General features: G+C 44.4%; 1 protein-coding gene across 6 annotated transcripts in view; it reads right to left on the bottom strand.

The window, feature by feature from the left end:
* Positions 1-2,671: 2,671 nt before the first annotated feature.
* LOC119176189 (retinoblastoma-like protein 2) overlaps positions 2,672-24,643 on the bottom strand; it is a 154,650-nt gene continuing 132,678 nt past the window's right edge. For all 6 annotated transcript variants that reach the window (XM_037427351.2, XM_037427352.2, XM_037427354.2 and 3 more), the window contains 2 exons: positions 3,392-3,559; positions 2,672-2,920 (listed from right to left, as the gene is read on the bottom strand). In XM_037427351.2, coding sequence (XP_037283248.2) covers positions 2,738-2,920; positions 3,392-3,559 — 351 coding nt within the window. In that variant the 3' untranslated portion in view covers positions 2,672-2,737. The remainder of the gene's footprint in view (positions 2,921-3,391; positions 3,560-24,643) is intronic.

Here is a 24,643-nt window from a genome sequence, read left to right as displayed (position 1 = left end):
TTCAAGTAGAAATCAGCTAGCACAACTGCTTTTCACAGGTGAACGGCAGGCACGCCACAGTTCTGTGGGCAGAGCTTAGTTTTTCTTAGGTAACGTAAATGACTATAGCGCAATTATAGAAGTTTTCTAGACCAAAACCTGACCAATTATGCATGACATGAACCTAAAACTCCACAAGTGCAAGCTGTGGACTAGTAGTTTCTCAGCAAAATTTCTAATGCAAAGTTCAGTAACTATACTCTACCTATGAAGTTCCCTTCAGCACTGCAAAGCCTGCTGGGCCCCATAGCCAACAGGCCCCTCCCCCGTGTATTCATCCGCAGCTCGTCTGCTAAGCGTCCCCCTGCCGTCTGTGTTCACAAGTTTTGCGAGCAAACGACAGCGTCAAAAGAACAGAACACGGCTGCACACAATGTCGCTGGTGCAATCCTAGCACCTCGTCGTAGTGCGGTGTATGCCCTGCAAGTTCCAGACTGGCACTTGTTTAGATTATGTTTTGGCATTTAGATTTATGTTTTGGCGCCTTGGCAGCAATACATTCGTGACTAAACCGAGTTATTTCCATGAACCGCTATCAAATTCTCAGTGCATTAGGCTTAGAAGGCATGGCTAAAGAAACAGCTTATGTCGCCGATAACAAAAAAGCCTACCTGATATTTTGTCCTGGTAGTGGGATGGCACAAAGCAATAGCTAATTACACCATTCATTTGCTTTTGTGGCCGCTCTGGATGATCGTCAAAGCCACGCTTAGATTGAAGCGGGCGGTCAAGTCTGCATGGGCACTGCCATCTTGATTTTTAACCACAGTTATCGACGGTTACTAATACAGCATTATAGAAACACAATGTAAATATCATGAAGAATGAACATATTAGTTATTGATGTGAAGCAGCAGATGCTAAAGAAGGCCAAATGCCTCAACCTTGCCTACTGCAAGACAATTATATTTGGAACTATGTTTTTCTTAGCAAGCATGCGGCTTGCTTATACCCCGTAGCTTCGACAGTACTGAAGCGTAGTGGGGACACCAAGTATAACAATGTAATAGTTTTGAATAATAATAACAATAACAAAAAAAGCATACACAAGATCTTCTAAAGAAGAATATCTTTTTTTTAATAAAAAAAAGAAAAAGAGCATTCCAGCACTGTACAGTAAGGACAGAGGAACCAGCAGTGTTTATTGGACACGTATTTACACATAAGCAAAAAGGCACAATGCAAGCTATTTTTTTTTACACAACTACATGTGCTTAAAAGATGTGGTGGCATGTAATAATCAATCAGAACAAGTGGAAAACAGAACTTATGTTAACCCTTTCAGCCCTGTATTTTTTATTTTGGTCGGATACACTTTTTATGCGCATTTTTCTCTTAGTTAGGACCTCAGAAGACCACAAACAAAAAATTGAGCCACTGGTACAAGCATCTTTGGATTAATTAACGTGTCATCAAATTAGGTGATTACGGCCCAGTGACTGGAAAACGAAAAAAATGGCTTCTTATTTCTTGCCAATCAATGGTGTACACAAATCGGAAACCAACGTCTTACTTTTCAGCCTAATACTCACTGAAACAGCTTTGGTACGTCGTCCCGAAAATGGCGCTTACCCGCCGCAACTTACGCGTCTCGGCTTCACGGAAGACCTCGGTCCCGCTTCTTCTTCTTTGTGGCTGCTACCTCCATAAAAGTGCTGCAATATTGGCGTCAATTGCAGTGGGGATCATTGAGGAACTAGGCCCCCAAGAATGAATAGTATTGATCACGTTTCCGAGATACTAGGGGAAATGTTGTTATGTGGTGTCGATTGACACCGCCAGGGCCGAAAGGGTGAAACATGCAATATAATATGACCAGCCATGCATATTTTCCCGTCTAAAAATGTTTTGTTAGTTATCTGAGCACTCATAGCTTACATGCTAACACACAACTTAAAGATGAATAAATGCTTCGGGAGAAACATTCCAGTGCATGAGACTGAGACAAATATTTGTTGTTGACACGACAGGACGAACATAGTGGCACGCTTGCAAGGATAAAAACAAAACAAACAAAGGCTTTAAGATATTATTAAATGGTAAATTAAAGTAAATAAGCCATATGTCCTGAAAACAGTTTTCCAGTTTAGAATAAAAACACTATGAAGTTTTTAAACTCTAAATGAGCGTAAAATATTCCGTCACTTTCTCATACTGGTTAATGACTCAGTCTCTTGGAGACCCAAACATAGAATGCCATGACAGATTCGGAGAGAAAAGACAACAATGAACTATAGTATAAGCTCACACGACAAATGTGAAATATCAACCACAAGAAACATGAGCAGTAAGAACTTGCACCAGTAGGGCAATGAGGCATTTGTGTGGTAACAAGCGGTAAATGCAAATGCACTACACAAACTGATGTGTTTAGTGCTGGAGAATTTCAAGCAAACAGAGCTTTTGTTTCTGAAGAGCTATGGGAAAAAAATACAGACCGAAATATACTACACTTCCTCCTGGGAAGGCCACTAAGATGCAAAAATATATAAAATCTGCTCACACAACAAGACCGACAGCTTTGCTTTCCAGCCTCTCATTTGCCCCAGCAAATGCAGTTGGTGCAGCCCCCAAATATGAAAATTACAGCAACAGTGATCGAGAACACAGATGAAGGATGTCAGACCAGCAGAAAATGAAAATGACATGTATTAAATATGCAATGGTGGACAGCTGAACTTCCAATTAACACCTCCCCTCAGTTGTCTGTGCTGCTGCCTTCACCACAGATGTCCTGGCGCTCCATCATGACCGTTTGAATCTTCTTGAAGAAACCTCGCTTTGTCGCAGGAGACTCATCTTCCGAAATATCATCCTCCTGCAAGATACGCTTGCTCACATTCTCAGTGCTCTGAACCATACGGTTGATGACACGCAGATCCTGCAGACAACAAATGCAAACACGTGACTTCAACTGTCTTCAATTAGCACAAACATGACACTTTTAATATCTAGCACAAAGTTCAGCTGGTAGGACTATTCTCTGAAATATTCTTCTCATAAAATGTGCAGGCTCCCATTCTGGCTGCCCTGAAGCATAAGGTTGATATATTACACAGCTCCTGCAGTTGGTACATGAATACAAATGATCTCATTCTATTTCTATGAGTGGTAAAACATCAAAATAAATATGACACTTTGATGTCTAGCAACCAGCAAAGCTCTGAAGTTTTTCTGGTTGATAATCTTGTCTTTCTTACATTCTATACACAAAGATGCTAAAATAATTCTTACACATTCTCATAAAACTTTACTATACTACGAAGAAGACAAATAAAAAAAGGCCAATACGACAAATTTTACTCGACAACAACACCAACAAAAACAGTTATTACAGAAGAGGGTACCTTACCTTGGCTGGACTTTGGCTAAAGTGATAAGTATGGTGCTTGGGTGACACAGGATAGGAACCAGCTTTGAGTGGTGACACAAAAACTTTTCTGTTATGCGACACCTGCCGTCGTGGTGAGTTGACCACACATTTCGTTCGAGGCAATGGCGTCAAGCCAACATTTTCATTCTGAAATAAACAGCAATTTTTTGCTTCAGACACACAGCACATTCCGGTTGTTCTTTCACAAGCTACAATCCCTTGTTTTCAGATTTCCATGCAGCAGCCATATAGATATTAGCAGAATCTAACTCTGGATTTAGTTCATTAGTTTTGCAGTGGTGGTCCAACCAGTTCAAAATTTAGAGATATCATTTAATTAGGCAAGAAAAAAAGTTATCCTTTGGTGGGAAGAATTGCGTGCCTTCGGCTTTGACTGGAGTGATTGCGTTTACATAGTTGCCAGGCGCACAAAGATCACTTTGGTCGCTGGAGAGGTCCCGTTTTCGAAAAGAGCATGCTTTTCAAACACAGCTAAGTAATAACTGGGGCACTTCTTTGCATCCATCTGTATCTGTGATTATGTTTAGTGCATCATTTTTGTTTTGTTTCAACAGCGTTTTATCTGTCTAGCGGTAAACGTTATTAGTTCGCTCTCGTCCTGTGTGTTTTGTTTTCGTGCGTCATGTGTGCGTGAACAGCGCGCTGTACGTTTCGATATGCTAGCCGTTCTCAGCGTTACATTCTAAGTTGTTGCTATCCCATTCATTGCTTCGCCCTTGTGGCGAAGCTCTGACTTTTTTGTTGTCGGGTTTGTCGTCGTGAACTTAGTTGGGACACCTGCTGCGCAGGGTGCGTTTGGCCGGTACGCTAGCTACACAGCTGGTTACAAACAGCATACGCTGGAGCATTAGAACCAAGTGGTTGGACGACACTTCGACGTTGATCTGTGCGCTTTTGTTACGGGAGGAAACAAAAAGAACTTCAGGCTACAAAAAAGATTTGTTGCGCATTTCACGTTTCCAAACAAGCAAAGCTGTCACGTGAAATTCTCGCTGTTGTAACTCCAGTGACTTTTTTCTCCCCCCAAGTTGGCGTGAACTTTTCAGGAAAAAAAAAAAAAAAAGGTGGGTTCATTACGCGAGTAAATATGGTATTTGTGACTATATACATGCAAAGTACGTTGTCATCATCCCAACTTAGCACCATACATCATGCTTCATTGTATTCAATAACTGTTATTAAACAAGCAAATATTTATAAAATGCTTATATGACATGTGCCAGCAAGTTCACAGGCTCAAATGATGAAAATCAACTGGACCATATTGTCACGTGCTTGCTCAAGAAAGATGATGGCAGTTGTGCATGTGCCACGAAGGACTACGAAATGGACGAAGAAGAAGAACTCGCTTGCGCGTTCTAATTAAAAAGATCGACCTGCTTCTGGTGTCTCAATCTCTACGGCAAGACCTCTGTTTTGATGTCGTGACACTGGTGGAGGTGCTGGAGCCTACAACCGGATGCAGGACAGTCTTGCTCGGACCCGTTCACCTAGTCCAGAGACCCAGCCCCTCGTCACGACTCCGGTGCACTGATTCAGTCGGCGCCTACTAGGCCTAAGTCCGGAGTCCGCACCTGTTCCGCCTCTAACCAGCATGGCAGCGCCTACCACATCCATGGCTACCCTTACATCGCAGACCACTCTTCCCTCGCAGGTGACTCTTGAACATCCTCGCGTTCCTGAAGTTTTCCATGGGGAAGAGTACGAGGATGTCGAAGACTGGCTCAAACAGTTCGAACGGGTCGCTGAATCTAACCACTGAAACGAACAGCACAAACTTGGCCGTGTGTATTTCGCACTGGAAGATAGCGCTCGCACGTGGTACGAGAACCACGAGGCTACTTTCCAATCTTGCGAAGATTTCCGTCGAAAGCTCCTCGCCACATTTTTGAACACGGACCGACGGGATCGCGCACAGCAACTGATTGAGGCTCGCGCACAAAGACCCAACGAAACAGCCGCCATGTACGCAGAGGGTATGATCCGTCTGTTTCGACGAGCTGACCCTGACATGCCCAAGGCAAAGAAGGTGCGTCACCTAATGCAGGGTGTCAAAGAACCAGTGTTTGCGGGCCTCGTACGAAATCCACCTACAATCGTAGATGAATTCATAAGAGAGACGACTGTCATCGAGCGCGCACTGCGACGATACCGACACTTTGACCGCTTGCCGAACCACACGGCAGTAAGTGCTGCAGCTCAGAACACTGCCGTGTGTGAAAGTTCCCTGCGACAAATGATTAGGGAAATACTGCGTGAGGAACTTCGGGCCCTCTGCGTCCCTCCTACCCAACCGCCCGTCGCATCTGTTGCCGAAATCGTCCGCCAAGAGTTGAGGCAAGCCGTTACACCACCGGCGCCAAGTCCTGAGCCACATCCAGCGAGCTACGCTGATGTGGTCCGTCGTCCTCCACCGTCATTTGTGGCGACACCCTTCCAGCCACGACCCGCGGCCGTACCTTGGTGGCAACGGGATTCCATGAGACGACCACCAGTTCGCCGAATTGACTTGTGGCGCATAACCGACCGTCGACCTATTTGCTTCCGCTGCGGAAAACCAGGTCACATTGCTCCCTATTGCCGTCATGGCGATTCCGGCTTCGGGAACTTTTCTCGTCCCGCTTCTTTCCGCTCTGAAGACCGTAGTGCCCACGATGCCGATCAACTGTCGACTGGCCAAGCAACTACACCACGTCGCTGGCGATCTCCATCTCCTGCGCGTCATCGTGACTTCCCTCAGAGCTACGCGGACGCCACCAGAGGCAGTTCGCCTAGCCCGCGCCAGGGAAACTAACTGCTGCGACCTCCGGGGGCAAGGTTGCCAATCGTCGAGACACCGAAAAGTTCCCCCTATCATCGCAAGAAGATATGACAACCACGACGAATATTAATGCCGGTGAAGTTGTACGTGCTGATCTTGGCATTTTCATTGACGGACATCACGTTACAGCACTGGTCGACACTGGCGCCGACTTCTCAATCATGCGACAAGAACTCGCTGACCGCCTTAGAAAGGTCAAGACACCGGTGGACAGGGCCACACATAAGGAGTGCTGGTGGTCAGCTGATGATTCCCACGGGTAAATGCACCGCTCGACTTCTCATTGGGGATTTTAGCTTCGTGGCCACTTTCGTCCTGTTGCCAGACTGCTGTAAAGAGCTAATTTTGGGCATGGATTTTCTTCGAGATCATGGCGCTGTTATCAACATCCCTCAACGTATAGTGACGTTTTGCGCACATCCGTATGTCGACGACAGCAGCGACGAACTACGCAGCAGTTTGCAAATAGCCGACGATGTGACGCTCCCACCGAGATCCTGCTGCCTTGTGTCTGTGTCCAGTGGGTGGCCTTCCTATAAGGATGTGATAGTGGAGCACATAGTCGCTCTTTTGCTCACGCAAGGCATTTCCATCGCGAGAGGCATCCTAACGCTTACTGGTGGACAGGCAGAAGTGCTCCTCACAAACTTCAGCAACGAGCGCCGTCAAATCCAGAAGGGTACCGCAATTGCCTACTTCGACGATATAGACCAAGCCGGGGATTGATGTGCTTTGCAACCAGATGCCGCGATAGTCCCTGCCTCGACAACTTTGTCGGTGGACATCTGCTCCACGCTACTGCCCTCTGATAGGAAGCGCCTGCTTGGACTTATACACCAATTCGAAGACTGCTTTTCGCGTACGTCAAAGGTCCAGCGGACACCATTGACCAAGCACCGCATCATTACTGAAGACAACACGCGACCGATTCGGCAGAACCCCTACCGTGTGGCTCCGAAAGAACGCGAGGAGATTCAGAAGCAAGTACAGAAGATGTTCGTGGATGACGTCATACAACCTTCGAAAAGTCCTTGGGCGTCCCCCGTGGTTTTGGTCAAGAAAAAAGACGGCAGCTTGCGTTCCTGTATTGATTATCGCAAGTTGAACCAAGTCACGAAGAAAGACATCTATCCACTGCCTCGCATAGACGATTCACTCGATCGGATGCGTCATGCGCGCTATTTCTTTTCAATAGACCTCCGAAGCGGTTACTGGCAGATAGAAGTCGACGAGAGAGATCGTGAAAAAACGGCCTTTGTGACGCCTGATGGCCTTTACGAATTTAAGGTGCTTCCTTTTGGGTTGTGCTCGGCGCCAGCCACTTTTCAGCATTTCATGGACACCAAACTATCGGGCCTGAAGTGGCAAACATGCTTGGTCTATCTGGACGTTGTTGTTGTATTCTCAGCATCATTCGAGGAACATCTCAGCCGTCTATCGACCGTACTCCAAGCCATACGCTCGGCCGGCCTGACTTTAAAACCAGAAAAATGTCATTTTGGTTTCAACGAACTCAGCTTCCTAGGCCACGTCGTCAGTCACGAGGGTGTTCGACCTGACACGGCAAAAATAGACGCCGTAGCGCAATTTCCTGCACCCCGTGACAAAAAGGCTGTGAGACGCTTCTTAGGGTTGTGCGCCTATTACCGGCGATTTATCGAGGACTTTTCGTCTATTGCGGCGCCATTAACACGACTCGCACGTGAGGACGTCCCCTTCTTTTGGGGTGAACAGGAGCAAATGACATTCAATGAACTGCGACAACGCTTGCAAACACCTCCAGTCCTTGCGCACTTCGACCAGGACGCCCCTACAGTACTTCACACTGACGCCAGCAATGTAGGTCTAGGTGCCGTTCTGGTGCAGTGGCAAGACGGCTGTGAAAGAGTAATAGCTTACGCCAGCAGAACTCTCTCTTGCACGGAGGAGAACTACTCGACCACCGAGAAGGAGTGTCTCGCCGGGGTGTGGGCAGTCATCAAATTTCGTCCGTATTTGTACGGCCGCTCCTTCAAGGTTGTTAGCGACCATCACTCTTTGTGCTGGCTAAGCAACCTTAAAGATCGATCTGGTCGTTTGGCGCGCTGGAGCCTAGGACTTCAAGAGTTTGACATGACCATCGTCTACAAATCTGGGAAGAGGCACACCGACGCCGACTGTCTCTCACGGTCGCCAGTGGAAACTGTCGCTCCTGATGACAAAAACATCGACGCGGCATTTTTGGGAGTTGTCAACACGGCCGCTATTGCACGAGAGCAGCGCAGTGACCCTGAGCTGTTACCACTCATTGAATATTTAGAAGGACGACGTAAAGACGTGCCGCGGTTATTTGGTAGAGGACTGCCATCTTTTTGCTTGCGAAACGATGTTCTCTATAAGAAAAACTTCTCACCAACCGGTAACCCGCACTTGCTCGTCGTGCCTGCCTCTCTTCGAAAAGAAATTACGGAAGCGTGCCATGATGAAGCAACTTCTGGTCATCTAGGCTACACCCGAACATTGTGCCGACTACGATGCAAGTACTACTGGCCAAAGTTACCTGCTGCTGTTAACCATCACGTGCGAACTTGCACCGACTGCCAAAGACGCAAAGCGCCTCCCAGCAAGCCAGCCGGTCTTTTACATCCAGTCGAAGCACCAGAAAAGCCGTTCACCCAGATTGGAATGGATTTCCTGGGTCCCTTTCCAACTTCCACAACAGAGAATAGATGAATTATTGTGGTCACTGATTACCTGTCCCGTTATGCGGAGACTAAAGCTATGCAGCGTGGCACAGCAGCAGAAGCCGCTCAGTTTTTCATCGAAAACATCGTCCTTCGGCATGGCGCTCCGACAACAGTGATCACAGACAGAGGACCTGCCTTCACCGCAGAGCTTTTGGAGTCGGTTCTCAGACTCAGCGGTACAGCTCATCGGAGAACAACTGCATACCATCCGCAGATAAACGGACTGACGGAGCGCCTCAATAGGACCCTCACAGAGATGATCAGCATGTACGTTGACACGGAACATAAGAACTGGAATCAGATATTGCCGTACGTGACCTTTGCTTATAACACCGCTCGACAAGAAACCACTGGAATGACACAGTTCAGTCTGATCTATGGTCGCGAAGTCACGACAACATTGGACGCCATGTTGCCGCATGAGTGTGACGACATCCATGTAGACGCCGAAGAATTCACTCAGCGTGCCGAAGAAGCCAGACAGCTCGCGCGCGTGCGCATCTGTCATCAGCAGCATCAAGATGCACAACGCTGCGACACCCGTCACAAGTTTGTTAGCTACGCACCAGGCGACAAAGTGTGGGTCTGGATTCCGATACGTCGACGTGGACTGTCTGAGAAACTGCTAAGACGGTACTTTGGTCCATACAGCGTCACGCGACGCTTGAACGACGTGAACTACGAAGTCGTTCCCGACACTGATTGTAGTTCTAAGCGCCAAAAGCATTTGCCCGAAGTCGTGCACGTCGTGCGTATGAAACCGTATTTATCGAGTTAATTAGCTCCCGGTTACCGTTTTCGTACGACCACTTCATACGCCTGGTAGAGCACCTAAGCTGCGCATCGGGACGATGCCTCTTTCGGAGGGAGGCAAATGTCACGTGCTTGCTCAAGAAAGACGACGGCAGTTGTGCATGTGCCACAAAGAACTACGAAATGGATGAAGAAGAAGAACTCGCTTGCACATTCTAATTAAAAAGATCGACCTGCTTCTGGTGTCTCAATCTCTATGGCAAGACCTCTGTTTTGACGTCGTGACAATATATCACGACCCCAATGACAAACTTGGGAGCCTTCACTGCAATACACTACGTATTCTCTATTGCTCTCAAGCAAAGACTATGAGGGGACTGTAAGAGTTTAACCACAGTGTTGTTTTGTACCTTCTCATTTGAACACCCCTAGTATATAAATTTAACAAAACGGCTGCAAGAACACCAATGTTGTGATTAGAGACCGGATTATAGGCAAATGCCTATTTTGTTCCTCGCGTTCCTATCATGCCATTTTGATATATGAGCATAAATTAGAGGTCAAGAAGGGCTTTTATGGTGTTTTTATTGTGCCTATGAATGCCTATTTTGGGTGTTCGGGCCTAAATGTCTATAAAAACCTATAAATGCCTATTTTCCAAATTAGCACCTATATAAGCTTTATTTAAGACGAAATTTTATTTTCAAGCATGGTGTGAAACCGTTATTCAGGTAAAAAAAGGCAACATTGATATTTCCAAAACACTATAAGGCTCGATGAAGACAAAGCTGACATGCTGCGAGCGATTGGAGGAGGAGCATGAGGAGTGCAAAAGAGGCTATTTCTGCAGCCCTAAGTGGAAGCACGTCGCAGCGTCTGCAGGAGAAAGAGGAGAGAAAATTAAAGATGGGGTAAGAAAGAAAATAAAAGTGACGTCTACGGCCGAGGACGCGGCGACTGCCTTCTACAGACAGCTGTCCAGTGCCTTGAAGGAACTGGAGAACCGCCCTGAAGACCTGGGTGTTGCGGTGGGAAAGTAACAGCAGAATTTTCTGGGCAGCCGCGGGTAGCTAGAGAACGAAGGAAAAACCATGAAGGGCCACTCATGGAATGCTCCTGTTGATTCAGTAGTGGCGAAAGTCGCCAAATTGTTGTACTTTATGAAGCAAAGCCTGAGACAGGTGCCGGCATGTTTACAATCAATGGTGAATTTAGCATACATTCACCGTATGCTTGAATATGCTTGTTCTGTATGAGATCCCTTGTCATATGTCTTTAAGTGACAAACATGAAAATACAGAACAAGGCTTCAAGGTTTGTCCTAAGCCATTACTCAAAAATGACAGCTGTAACAATATGACAAATGAACTGCGATGTAAATTACTGTCATTGCTACGAATTAAACTGCGGTTAAAGCTCCTATGTCAAGCATTTCATGGTAAAACTCTCATTTGAAAATGAAAGTACCTAAACAGTCCTCTTCGCGCAAAGGTAATTAAAATTTTAGAATGTTGTCTCAGATATAATTTTTCTAATACTTTGTTTTTGTTTGTTTCATGACAGAATGAAATGGATTATAAAGAGAACAAAGTGTGTCGTGTCAATGAAGGCATCCTTTGAACGAAGCAAAGTCCCGCGTGCATGCCGTGCCCCAGCCTACTTGTGCACGTACGCCATCGATGTTGTCGTTGGATGTTCTCTGTTGTGTATTACCAGTTTCTGTGGTATGGATCAGTCGGTGCGAATACTTTAAGAGAGGATGGAAAGGATCATGTATTGTGACCGCGATACAACACGTCGCTCCGCTGAAAGTGCGGTCAGAGAGGACGCACCAAATACACGCTAAGCGTTGTCAGGGTTGGCAAAGGCACGATGCAGCAACGACGAGCAAACGAACGCAAGCAAAATGTGGTAGTAGTAGTAGTAGTATTAGCAGTAGTAGTAGCAGTAGTAGTAGTATGTTTAGTTTTACATAAAAAAAAAACAGGATATGTATATGAGGGATGCCATAGTGGAGGTCTCCGCAAATTTTGACCATCTGGTGTTCTTTAACGTGCACAGACATCACGCAGTACATGGGTATCCATTTTTTCGCCTCCATCTAGATATGACCACCGCGGCCGGAATCAAACCCGTGGCATTCGGGTCAGCAGTGGAGCACCCTATAACGACTGGTCGACCGAGGCGGACGCGAAACCAGGGCCGATTAGTGAATGGCATCTTGAGGCTATTCAAAACAAAAATAAAAATAACAAGCCGAAATTACGTTTCATTCTTTCAGCTTTCATTCATTATACTGATTTTGAAAGGGCAGAGATAAGACAGAAGGAAAAGAAAGAAATAGAGACAAAGACCATTTTCCAAAGGAGTGACGTAAAAATAGGACCATTCCTTGCTGTACATCACTCCCTAGATTTTGGGCATGCCCGCAAGAAGGGAAAATGGCATCATTAAAAATTGAGCGTTTTTCAGCGACATGTAATTTTGCAAATCTTCACAGAAATGATGCAGAAAGCCCAGGGCACCATTACGCTTGTCAGATCAAAATGTCCAAACGCAGTGAGCGGCTTTTTAAGGTGTTCAGCGATAGAGGAGAAATTGGTCCTACGCTATTAGACCAAGCATCCTCTCTTCTGGAGTATCAGTGGTCTGGTTATTTGCTCCTACGCTGCCCTTCTTAGCCACAACGAAACAAAAGAGACCCAGGAGAGTGTTAATTGAATGGGGGACACTTGACGTATAATGCTAGACAATGAAACGAAAGGCCACATACGGCGAATCACACGGGAAATGCATGCCAATGTTCAACCGTTAGTACCTTTCTGCTATTTTAAAACAGTATCATTTTTTTTTTTTCACTTCTTGCCATAGATACAAGTCACCATCATCGTTGTTTTGGGATATTTAAATTTTTGTAGAAATTTATTGTGCCTATAATTATGATTTTGAGGGCCTAAAACGGTATTTTACCTGCCTGCATTTGGCGCCTAAAACACACTTTTTTAGTGCCTAAAAATCCGGCCTCTAGTCACGATTTCCACTTTCTGTCGTGAAATTCCGCTAGCGGAGAAAAAAAACTGTACGGGCTCTTGTTCAAAGCCACTCCGCGCCGATTCGGTGTTAGCGCTTAAAGTCTCCAGTCCAAATGGGTTTGTTTCTGCGCGTCCTCGCCGGCTAAGTTATAACGTGACAGCGCTAGCGAGCTCGTTTCGCAGAAATGCTGCCATCAGCGTCATTGATCGTGAGTGAAAAATAGATGCCATCCGTGGCCGCAAAATCAAGATGCAAATAAAATGAGCAGGCATGTTTACTTTAAGCCACCAAAGTATCGGTCTTTGCACGCTTTCCACACTTTACGTCAGGTCCAGTTAATTTTTCTTTCGTGTATGTATGTGTGAGCGTGTGAACAGCTGACGAGTACTTGACACAGCGTAGAAAGATTGAAGGCATGGCGTCTAGTACCGTATTTACTCGCATAATCCTCGCACTTTTTTTAGCAGAAAACCGATGCAAACCGAGAATTACGCGGGGAAAACTTCTCACGAAAACGTACAGTGCAAAAAAGAAAACAAAATGGCCGCAAATCGGGATTCTCACACCAACAACTAACAGCAAGCTTTGAGAAATACTAATTAAAACTTACCTCAACATTAAAAGCACTGGTTCAAGACAAGGCAAGATTTATTTGAGACACTAAAAGTGCAAGCAAATAGTCGAGAATTAGAATACCATACGCAAAGCTTGTGGGTCTTGCGGGCGTAGCGGTAGTATTCGTCGCGCAACAGGAGCCCTCAAAAGGTAAGTGTAGGACGCCACTGTTGGGCTGATGGCTATTTAATAAAATCGTCCACAGTTTCCTTCTGAAGAAATAAAGTTTACGATCAATCCCAGTTTTAAGGCAGGCCCAACGCGTCTTGGTGGCTTTCAGCTGCCGTCAACAGTAGCGAACACAAAACTCGTAGACTTCGAAGGGCCTACCGGCGTCCCTGTTGCCGTTGTTTAGTGCATGATCTATCACTTTCAACTTGAAATCAGCCATGTTGCTTCAGTATTGCCACATAACGTGACGAGATTACCGACACAACATACAAAACACGCCGCAACGCGCACTTGCCACTTTGGCTTAGCTTAGATTGAATTGAATATCAGTGCAGTAATAGTACGCTTGATGCTTAAGAGATGGCGCCAGGTGACGCGCGCTATTATCAGTAGCTGGAACGAGCAGTAGCTGGAACTACTGTGGCAGTTTTCAGGGGTGCGATAATCACTCGAGGAAAAAAAAAAAGAAATCGTACTTTTGTTGGGCGATGTGGGGGGTGCGAGAATTACGCGAGTAAATACGGTAATAACAGTGGCCGTTTCACTTTGTCCAAGAGAACTTAGGCACTCAGCTCACCCCAATAGAGCTGCCTGTCTTTTCGCAAATATAGTCACGAGACATTATCTCTCGGTCTTTCCTTGATATGGCTCGAGCCAACACTTTCAACCTCACTGGGCCACTGGAAACTTTCAGGGCAATTACCTTGTCTTTGCAGGATGCCTACTTGCTGTTGCAGTTCGGCACAACACACTTTCACCACATACCGAAAAACCAAAGGTTAAAATGTTGAAGCACTCTCCTTCGTCACAGCGTGAAAAACGTGCGCAGACGCCGAGGGGTCAGTCAAGTTGGTGCCTCCGGCGCATCGCGAGGAAGCGAAAACAGCAAAGAGATTTGCGGCTGTTTGTTGGGAACTTTCCCTCCCAATTGATTGATTGATATGTGGGGGTTAACGTCCCAAAACCATCATATAATTATGAGAGACGCCGTAGTGAAGGGCTCTGGAAATTTCAACCACCTGGTGTGCTTTAACGTGCACTCAAATCTGAGCACATGGGCCTACAAAATTTCTACCTCCATCGGAACTTTCCCTCCCAAGACCACCTATGCACGAGCTCACAAAAATGCGAGGAAGGAGCGAGGGGCGCACGCATGTGCATGTGGCAGGCGTCGTCTGCTCAGGGACCATTTAGCAGGTGGTTTCAAGCGCTGTACGACCTATAATTATGGTAGTATCAATTAGTAACTGCAGCCAAAATATCTGTCAAATCTACCAACCGATGTTACAGACAGAAATCGGAAAATTTGTCAATGCACGAGGTGCTGTTGCTATTTTAATGCGTCGTTTCCATATAAAGTGCATGTATAAGATGGTAACAAGCCAAAAGTGTCATTTGTCCAGCTTCGGCGTAAATCGCATTCCTTTGTGTGACGTTTTCATGTCACCCTCGCGAGCTTCCGCGGCTTGGGAGTTTCTCTTCCTCAAATGTTCTTGCTCCATGCTGGCAGGACGTGCATGTCATGATTTTCATGCTAACACCTACTTATCATGTTTAGCCAATGCCTCCTAGAAAAAGCTATGCCGGTGGCGTGAGCCGCAAAACCACTGCCCTACCCTTTCTGTTTTCCTTCTTTCCATCCAGTACAGTCGCTAGAGCCTCTGGCGGGCGACTCCTTGAAACCTGCAGCAGCCTCGTTGGTAACTTGATCAGACGACGCGACGCATGCCGACAGAAAGAATGCCAGCGTTGTCAAAACCAACGAAGTAATCAATCAAACTAGAGCGCGATGAAATGCATCAAGAACGTGCCAGCAAAGCAATATTGTAAACAAGTTGAAAATGATGGTGTGCGAATAAATACTGTATTTACTTGCATAATGAACGCACTCACATAATAAACGCACCCCCAACTTCAGTCATCAAAATTTGCCCCCCCCCCCCCCCCCCCGTAATAAATTCACCCCCTACATTCATTCGCTGCAGTCTGGCTAACCGACACCTGGCGCTTTCTCAACCGTTGGATCTCTTCCTTTTCTTTTTATTATTTTGCCGACCCGAAAGGATTCAGGTAGGGTCCCCGGACTTTGGGACCCTCTTTTGTATATCCTTTATTCTGTAACAATGCTAGGCAAATAAACTTTGATCTGACCCCTCTCGGCCATCTCACCATGCTATCCCCCCCCCCCCCCCTCCTCATCCGGTGGCGCGTGCCGTATTGTTTTTCTTTATATCTGTGCGTGCCACGTCTCCCGCCTTTTCTATCTGTGCTCCGCAGTGGGGTTTACGAACGGTGGGAGTGTAGAGACATTCCATCCAATAAGCAAACAGTGAGCGAAGGTCACGAAACTGGAACCTTAATAAAAATCTGGAACCTTATTTATTATTTATTCATAATACCCCTAAAGGCCCTCGTGAGAGGGTATTACATAGGGGTGGTTACATGAGCAAAATTACAAACAATAAACGTCAAAAACGAAAAAAAAAGGTAAAAAAATTCAAATTAAATACAGACTAAGGTTGAGATATATGTTATAACAAGTAATTGATAAAGACAGCAAAAATAGAGAAAAGAATAGGCAACAAATCATTGGAATACAGATAAGTACAGAGTGAACAACCTATGAGAATGCAAAAAAAAATAATCAATACACTTGATAAAAAAAAAAAAAAAACCAAGTAAAGCGTACACTCAAAAACGGATAAAAAATATACACTCACTCATCGAACCTTAATAGACCATATTTTAACAAATGTACCCACACATGCCAAGGCCGACGTATATGATGTGTCCATTCCTGATCACCTTCCTATCTCCGCGACTATCAAAGATCTGATCCAACCAAAGCCACAGAAAACAGCACCTTCAACTAGAACCGACTATGCTTTAGCACGGAACAAGCTTTTGTCATTAGACACTAATTTAATATACAACGACGACGTTAACGTAGAATTATGTAATTTGATTGACAATCTTACTAGCATCATAGTCAACAGTAGCAAAACCATATCTACAAGGAACCACTGTGCCCATGGATGACAGATTGCATCCTCTCCACCCTAAAACAAAAAGACTACTGGTATCATAAATGAAAGAAGAATAAACACAATGGGTATTACCTGCGTAATTACGAAATGATACGTAATAAATCAGTTTCGGATATTAGAATACGCAAAAAAGAATATTATAGCCGTCTTATACAGCACGCAAATGATAATACTAAAAAAATATGGGAAATAGTAAAAGAAGTTACTGGCAACAACCCAAAACAGCAGGTTCTTCCCGACTGCATAGACGCGAGTATTGTTGACAGGTTTAATCTATATTTCACGAGCGTCGGGCCTGCCTTGGCAGCAAAATTTGACAATTCGACCGAGTACTGCTTTCACGGACACCTTCTAACCAACACTTTCTATATGTATGATATTGAATCCAAGGATATTGAAGCTGTTGTACTAAACATGTCTACGAATAAGGCTGCCGGACTAGACCGAATCACGGTGCGGTTTCTTAAGGAAAACAGATATCCTGTGCCCTATCTTATGTAATATTTTCAATCATTCTCTGCATGCCTCTACGTACCCATGTTCTCTAAAAAAAAGCTAGGGTCGCACCAATCTACAAAGACGGAAAGCCCACTGACCCATCTAGTTATCGGCCAATATCTGTGTTAAGCGTCCTTAATCTATATGAGAAAATTCTTGCAGCCCGAATACATTCCTTGATAAATACCACATACTTTGCCCACAACAGCACGGTTTTCGTTCCGAGCGCTTAACATCAACCGCGGTGCTGTCTTTACTACAAGCAATTAACTCCGCCCTAATCAATCACAAACTGGTGGCTGTCTTGTACTTAGACCTAAAAAAGGCATTCGAAACCGTAGATCACTCCATACTCTTAGGCAAATTGAAGCACTACGGTTTTAGAGGTACATCTTTCGTCCTATTCTCAAGTTATTTTCATGACCGGTACCAGATAGTTAGCATTAACGATATATGTTCTTTGCCTCAATGTATAGAAACTGGAATTCCACAAGGATCCGTCCTTAAGGCCTTATTCTTCTCCATGTATATAAACGATCTGCCATTATCCTTACATTACTCTGAGGTTCTGATGTACGCTGATGACACAGCTATAATTATTACAGGTGACAATATTGAGCAAGTTGGCCCCGCCGCGGTGGTCTAGTGGCTAAGGTACTCGACTGCTGACCCGCAGGGCGCGGGTTCGAATCCCGGCTGCGGCGGCTGCATTTCCGATGGAGGCGGAAATGTTGTAGGCCCGTGTACTCAGATTTGGGTGCACGTTAAAGAACCCCAGGTGGTCTAAATTTCCGGAGCCCTCCACTACGGCGTCTCTCATAATCATATAGTGGTTTTGGGACGTTAAACCCCACATATCAATCAATCAATTATTGAGCAAGTTGAATCTAAAACAAATTCGGAGTTATCAAGAATTTCCAAATGGTTTTGTGCCAAGAAATTAACAATTAATACCGAGAAAACTAAATATACAATTTTTCATTCTTCTAACTAGACAGTAAATGTTAACTCTATCAATATAGCTATCGACAACCACTCTCTTCTTCATGCAACCTCTTACAGCCGATGAAATGAACACAAGCAACACGACTGACATGGCAAAGCTGCAGAACGACATTGCTAAGTTGCAGCAAATAATGCATTTAGTTGCTTCGTTCTTGGCGTTGTGAGAAATGTGCATCAGCCACAAGAAGAGACTCGATCGTGAGATTAAAAAAAAAAGAATAGAAAACAGCTCCACTGATGAAGTTGCTGCAGATAAATGCATACGTGTGCACAGAGGAGTCTGCTTGTTTACATTATGGCTGTCAGCACCGGCACCTAGAGGCCATTAAGGTGGAGAGTAAAAAACATTTTGCAACAGCCTTCCGTACACCTCTGCTCATCAAATTGAGAGATGCTTTAAAATGACATCAACAGCACGTTTTTCACAAATGCGGGTCAAATTAAGAATGCCTAATGCCACCTTTTAAGTAGTCTTTAAGGTGGAGGGTATACATTCGGTTCAAGTACGATGGCAAATGTGTTTCTTGAGCTCATTCAATTGCTTAAGTCATTCGATTCTAATGCTGTTCATAATGCTGTGTAGCAGCCACATAATGTCATTAGAATGACCTCACTTTAAGACGAAATCTGTTAAGACGGATTCTTGCTTAAGACGAACAACACGGGACTGTTATTTGTTTGGTTTTCCATAGACACAATGCAAAAAAAAAAAATAAAAATCTGCTTAAGACGAACCGCATAACAGGCCTCTTCCGTTAAGACGAACTCTGACAGCGACCGACAACGACGGATCTTTCTGCGCAACGAACATTATAGTCTTAGTGGGGGCATTCAAGTAAACAAAAGAAAGGAAAAAAAAACTTCCTGGCACAATAACTCAAAGCAAATAGAAAGAAATCGTGATGAGGAGGAAGGAAGAGAGATAGGTGAAAAAGAAAAGTAAGTGCATAAAGCTGGTATCACCCCCCCTCCTAGCCCTAGGTGGAGAAAGGGCCGGCTTTATCAGCAACAAAAGCAACAAAAAGCGCTTGTCCTTTCGTATTCTCCTTGTGTTTTTCAGTTTCCCAACAGGAATACAGTAGAACACAGAAGAACAGAAGAGCTTGGCTAGAGGTGAAAATACAAGAAAAGGGGGCTAGAAAAAAGTCAAATGAAAGTGAAAACGGGAACAAAGATAGTCTGTACATTATAATCAAATGAAATGGATGATGATGATATGTGGGGTTTAACATCCCAAAACCACCATATGATTATTAGAGACGCCGTAGTGGAGGGGTCCGGAAATTTCGAACACCTGGGGTTCTTTAACGTGCACCCAAATCTGAGCATCCAAGCCTACAGCCTTTCCGCCTCCATCGGAAATGCAGCCACCGCAGCCGGGATTCAATCCCGCGACCTGCGGGTCAGCAGCCGAGTACCTTAGCCACTAGACCACCGCGGTGGGGCTCAAATGAAAATGAGAACCACATACAGTAAACTCCAAATAAACAAAACTCTCTTAGACGAAGTTGCTGCTTAAATGGAACAACACCTCTAATATGATTGGTTTCTCACTTGAATTCTGTACCCCATGTTTATCTCTCAATAAATGAAACTACTTTTAAAGTAAACACATTTTCCTTGTCCGTTCAGGTTTCGTTTAACACGAGTCGAGTATGTGGCATTAGCACTCCCATTACAGAAGTTCGATACATTGGTATTGCCGTCCCACAATGACACCTGAGCACATGTTGTGGTCTGTTTGCATTGTTTTGCATAGGGCCTGTGCGCATTGTATCAGTTCCCCTTTAAATGAAGCCACTTGTGATGCCCCTATTTCATTATGAAAGTGCACGAGAAAGGAAAGTAATTTTGCAAACTAGATATAGCTGCGTTGGTCAAATTTTGTGTGCCCGAGGCTTGTGATTGTAAGTAGGGTAAATGAAGATGTTCTGCTGCACGTCGGTCAGGAAAAGTTACTGCGGGCTGAAAATAAGAAAATATCAGAACCTCAAAGAAAAGCTTGAAGGCTTTCATAAGTAACTTGGTGTATAGCGGCTTTGTCAGGGTAGCTGTATGCAATAGGGGCGTATCCAAAAGTGATAGCAAAGCTAGTAAAACAGCCTCTCAGAAGGTGGACAGCCAGAAGAATAAATTTTCTATTCTTCGAAAAAAAATTGTGGTTGTCTCTCCCTTTTTGTCTTTTTATAATCATCAAAATAGGCTCATACAGCTTTATTGTTAAAATGTAGAAGCAATTTATTCACGAGCAAATTCATTATCAACCCATCAAATCGAGTACTAGTTACTGAAAAGTTGAATTCCTGATAAGACAAACAAATGATCGTGATCCCTTCAAGTTCGTCTTAAAGGGATTCTACTGTATAAGCGAATGTCATTCCATTCGAATCACATTAAATAGTCCAGTGTGACAGAGATATTACTCTGACTTCTGACACTGCACAAGCCTTATAAAGCTACTAGCTCCCAAAATGAAGTCCAACAGCAAGAGTTGAGCCAGTGTCAATGGCACTATTTTCAATCAGACCACCTGTGCTGCGATACATGGCCACATAAACAAACAAACAAAAAAAGCTCTACATTCCCGTGTTTACAGTTAATAAAGCTAATTTCCCCTCACTGCCGCATAACACACAGATTTGGCAACACCTGAAATTTGAAACGACGAAGCTTTTGTAAGGTAATGCATGTTGTTGGGCTAGTTAATAGATTTTGAAGACATATTTAAACTGTGCAAAACAGACAACACGTTAGACACATAGAATGATCACAATTGAAACGCAGTATAGCGCAGCGTAGGGTAATGTCCGTGTGCAGCGTCAATACACGCTGATATAGCTTAGCTTAAGTCCAAACTTGCAACCACGTTTTGTTCATTTCTAACGTGTAACGTTGACAACTGTTACATAGACAATATTGCACGAGCGAAAGTGTGTCGCACTTTACATTGTGCAACGTCGCAAGGGCACTCGTGTATGATGGCGCCTTCACAAACCACAACGTGCGTTACTTCGGCTGCTTAGATGATGATGATTTATATGAGGGGTTTAACGTCCCAAAACCACCATATGATTATGAGAGACGCCGACTTAGATGGACTACATTTGCACCGCGTGATGCAACGAATTTCTTGACGAAGATTGCTCACAGGGTAGACTTGAGTAAAAAAAATGAAGCCGTCATACTCTATTCTAGAGAAAATAAGCGCACGTGCTCACAAGCAGAGCTCAGTTGCACTTTCAATTTATTCAGAATGTGAAAAACGCAACATGGGTAAAATACTCAAGAACAAGCCAAGCAGAGGAAGCACTAACAACCATCGAGTTCATACTTTTTCGTAATTGCATATTTCAATGCATATTTTTAAGAACTCCACCCTGTTGAGGCTGTAATTTACAAAAAATGAATGAAGAATGCCACGACTGAAAGAGAAAGGGAGAAAGAAATACTGGAAAATTACTTCAGAAAATAGAAAACTATGAACAAGACTTTTTCTAACATAGAAAAACTTTGTACAAGGCCCGTAAATGAAGGCACCAAGCTATTGCCAAAAACAAAACAGAACAAACTGATATAAAAATAAATAAATACTATTAATAATAATAAAAAGCTTAATTGACATTTTGTCAATAAAATTTTTTAGGAAATTTAAGAACCACAAAAGAGAAAAGAATCCAAAGCACCTAACAGACTGATGAGGACCTAAAAAGCTAGAAAGCTGTGAAAGAAACAGCAGACACATTTTTCTGCTTTCACTATGAACAGATCAGTCCAAATGATGTCGACGGCGTCAAAATCTTTCTCGCACACTTTAATGCATTCAAAATTGAAAATAAATCCAACAGCTTCCTGTCGCGGTATTGCATGTTCCCATTCATCCATATCAGTGCTGCCCCGAGGCAAACTAAACAATACCTTTTCGCTCGTACATATGTAATCAGAACGACAACCCAGTACACAGCCTGTCCTGGGCATCATCGTTCACTTTTGCATTTTTGTTCACGTAAACGAATGTGTCCTTGCATACAATTCTCATAGCCATGAGTAGCTTAAATTCAGAAAAAGGAGGAAAGCTCAATGCCAATTCTGCTGCATTTCTCGGGCTCCAAGCTCTCCCTACGCAGCGAAGCTCTCCTCAATGCCCCCTGTGCGCTCCTAGCTCCAACATAACAAGCTCTCCCCATAACTTTGGAAAAGTTTCGTGACCAGAAAAGCATTAAAGGACTCTGGCGGTACAAATACTCCCGGAGCACTGATACTTCAGCCCCAGAAAACTTAACATATCCATAGTGCATACTAAACTAGTTCATTATAAAAATGTGAAAACATATCTAATTTTTTAAATATTTTGTCTGGAGTTGGACATGGCCAATAATTTACTGTATACATGTTCATGTTAGGTATTGACTATTGAGGCTCAACTGCAAAGACCGACTTATGATGACTGAAGCTCATTTCTTGAGTACACAATGGTTAATTACCGTATTTACTCGATTCTACCGCGCCCTCAATTGTAACGCGCACCCGATTTCCACCGCGAAAAAAAAAAAAAAAAACGTAAGACATCGATTGTAACGCGCACCCATTTTTTTTCGCTGGCCCGCACGATCACACCACTCGAAAAAACGATTCCTTTCGGGATTGTCTTCCATCTAAATATGAGGTACGGGCGAAGCTTGTGCCCATCTGACGTGTAACAGAGCATTGCCGTCACTGTAGTTTTACCGTGGACCGATGTCAGCACGCGAACTTACTTTGCCCCCTTCTTCTCGACAGTTGTGGTGCCAGGCATGTCGAAGTAAAGAGGCGTCTGATCGGCATTCCAGATTTGCCCAAGCAGGTAGCCGTTGTTGCGCCGCAAGTTTAGGACGAACCTTTGAAAACTGTAAAGCTTTTCATCGTACTTCTCCGCAAAAGTTTTCGCATAGGCATGTTCCCCTTCGAAGGGAAGAGCCTTTCCTCTTCATATAGTTAATTAGCCAGCACCTGCTCGCTTTAAACTGGCTCCGCATTAGACTTTTTTCTAAGACTAATTGCATAGCCCGCACTTGGAGCAGTTCTGTCGTCACGGGCCGCTGTGCCGCTCGCTCTTCAAGCACATACTCGCGGAGCAGCTCTTTAATTTGCGGAAACCGACTCTGCTGTGGTTCACTGGAGCCTTTGCGTGAAGCTTTGCTGTCGACAATCTTATGCTTTTGTTTCCGCCGGTCCCGCACGCACGTTTCGGGAACGACCCCGATGCGGCCCGACTTCCGTCCGTTTCTGCACACGCGATGACTTTTCTTTTAAAAGCGGCATCGTGGTGCACTTGAGTTTTTGGAGTCGGCCCTTTCACGTCGTCGATGCTAATGCACTACTAGATGACGAACTCCTCAGCACACGTACGAAGTGCCGCACATGGTAAACACATAGGCAGAAATAGCCGACGCACCATGCCGACCACTGAGGAAGGAAAAAGGTTCCTTTTCCTTCCTCCGTGATGCCGACGCACGTAGGGGGCGGCCATTTTGGATTTGCGATGGCAATAGATTGACCGTAATTTTTTGTTCGTACTCGATTCTAACGCGCATGCGATTTATGAACTCGCTTAACCGGAAAAAAGGTGCGCGTTAGATTCGAGTAATTACGGTATTTAGAGACTTTTTTTATCACCCAATTGCAGTTTGGTTTCACAGAGAGCGATCCGAGAGAGGCAGGATAAGGGCACTTTTAGAAATAATTGTAAATACATTCTACGCTACATTAGCTATTGATATTTTGTTGATGACTGCATATGTGGCTGCAAATCTAACTCGCAAGATATCTCGCCCACAAAATTTTGTGAGTGTTCCTTCAAATTATGCATTTTATTGATTTATAAAGAAAACTTACAATGCCTTATGAATACATTGCATCCACACTTCAGCTATAGTGTGTGAGCAACAAGAAACTTGCACAACAGCAGCACTGCAGACTTGTCGTCACTGCGTTATTTACAAAGACATGATGGTCGCATAGAATAATTTTAACTCATGTGCGCAAGCGTAATTGATAGCATTTTAGTGGGAATCATTTGCAACGTTTTGTAGACCACGAACTACTTGGTCTGTGCTCTCCTGCCAATCGATGATTTCGGCTGCTTAAATTGCAGATAAGCAGGCATAGCCAAGCATTATTTATGGCCCTATGGCAGGAATTCTCAAACCTTCTGGCTGGCCTTGAGCCCGACAGCTTTTACAGAGCACCGTGGAAACCTTAACTTTTTCTTGTACTTTTTAGCACGATAAAATTCAGAATAAACAAGGGGAGAGGAGTGGAGAATGAAATGACACTTTTTGATGAGCGCAACCATAGCATGAACGCTGTTGCATAGGCCTGTTATCTTCAGCCTCAAAGGCCATCGCTGTTGATATGAAACTTGCAATAAAAATTTAGGGTGCTCATAAACTTTGCCTTCAAGAGTAGAATGCGGTAGCATAAATGGGCCCTGTTCGCATTGCCTTCTCAATCCCTGAACATGTGTTACAAACTATGCTCACAAGCAGAATTGCCAGCACTCGGT

This window comes from Rhipicephalus microplus, chromosome X (genome assembly GCF_043290135.1).
Source record: "Rhipicephalus microplus isolate Deutch F79 chromosome X, USDA_Rmic, whole genome shotgun sequence".
In the NCBI taxonomy this organism is placed as follows: domain Eukaryota; kingdom Metazoa; phylum Arthropoda; class Arachnida; order Ixodida; family Ixodidae; genus Rhipicephalus; species Rhipicephalus microplus.
The sequence above is the reverse complement of the archived record's forward strand: the minus strand, read 5'-3'. Positions and strand labels throughout refer to the sequence as shown.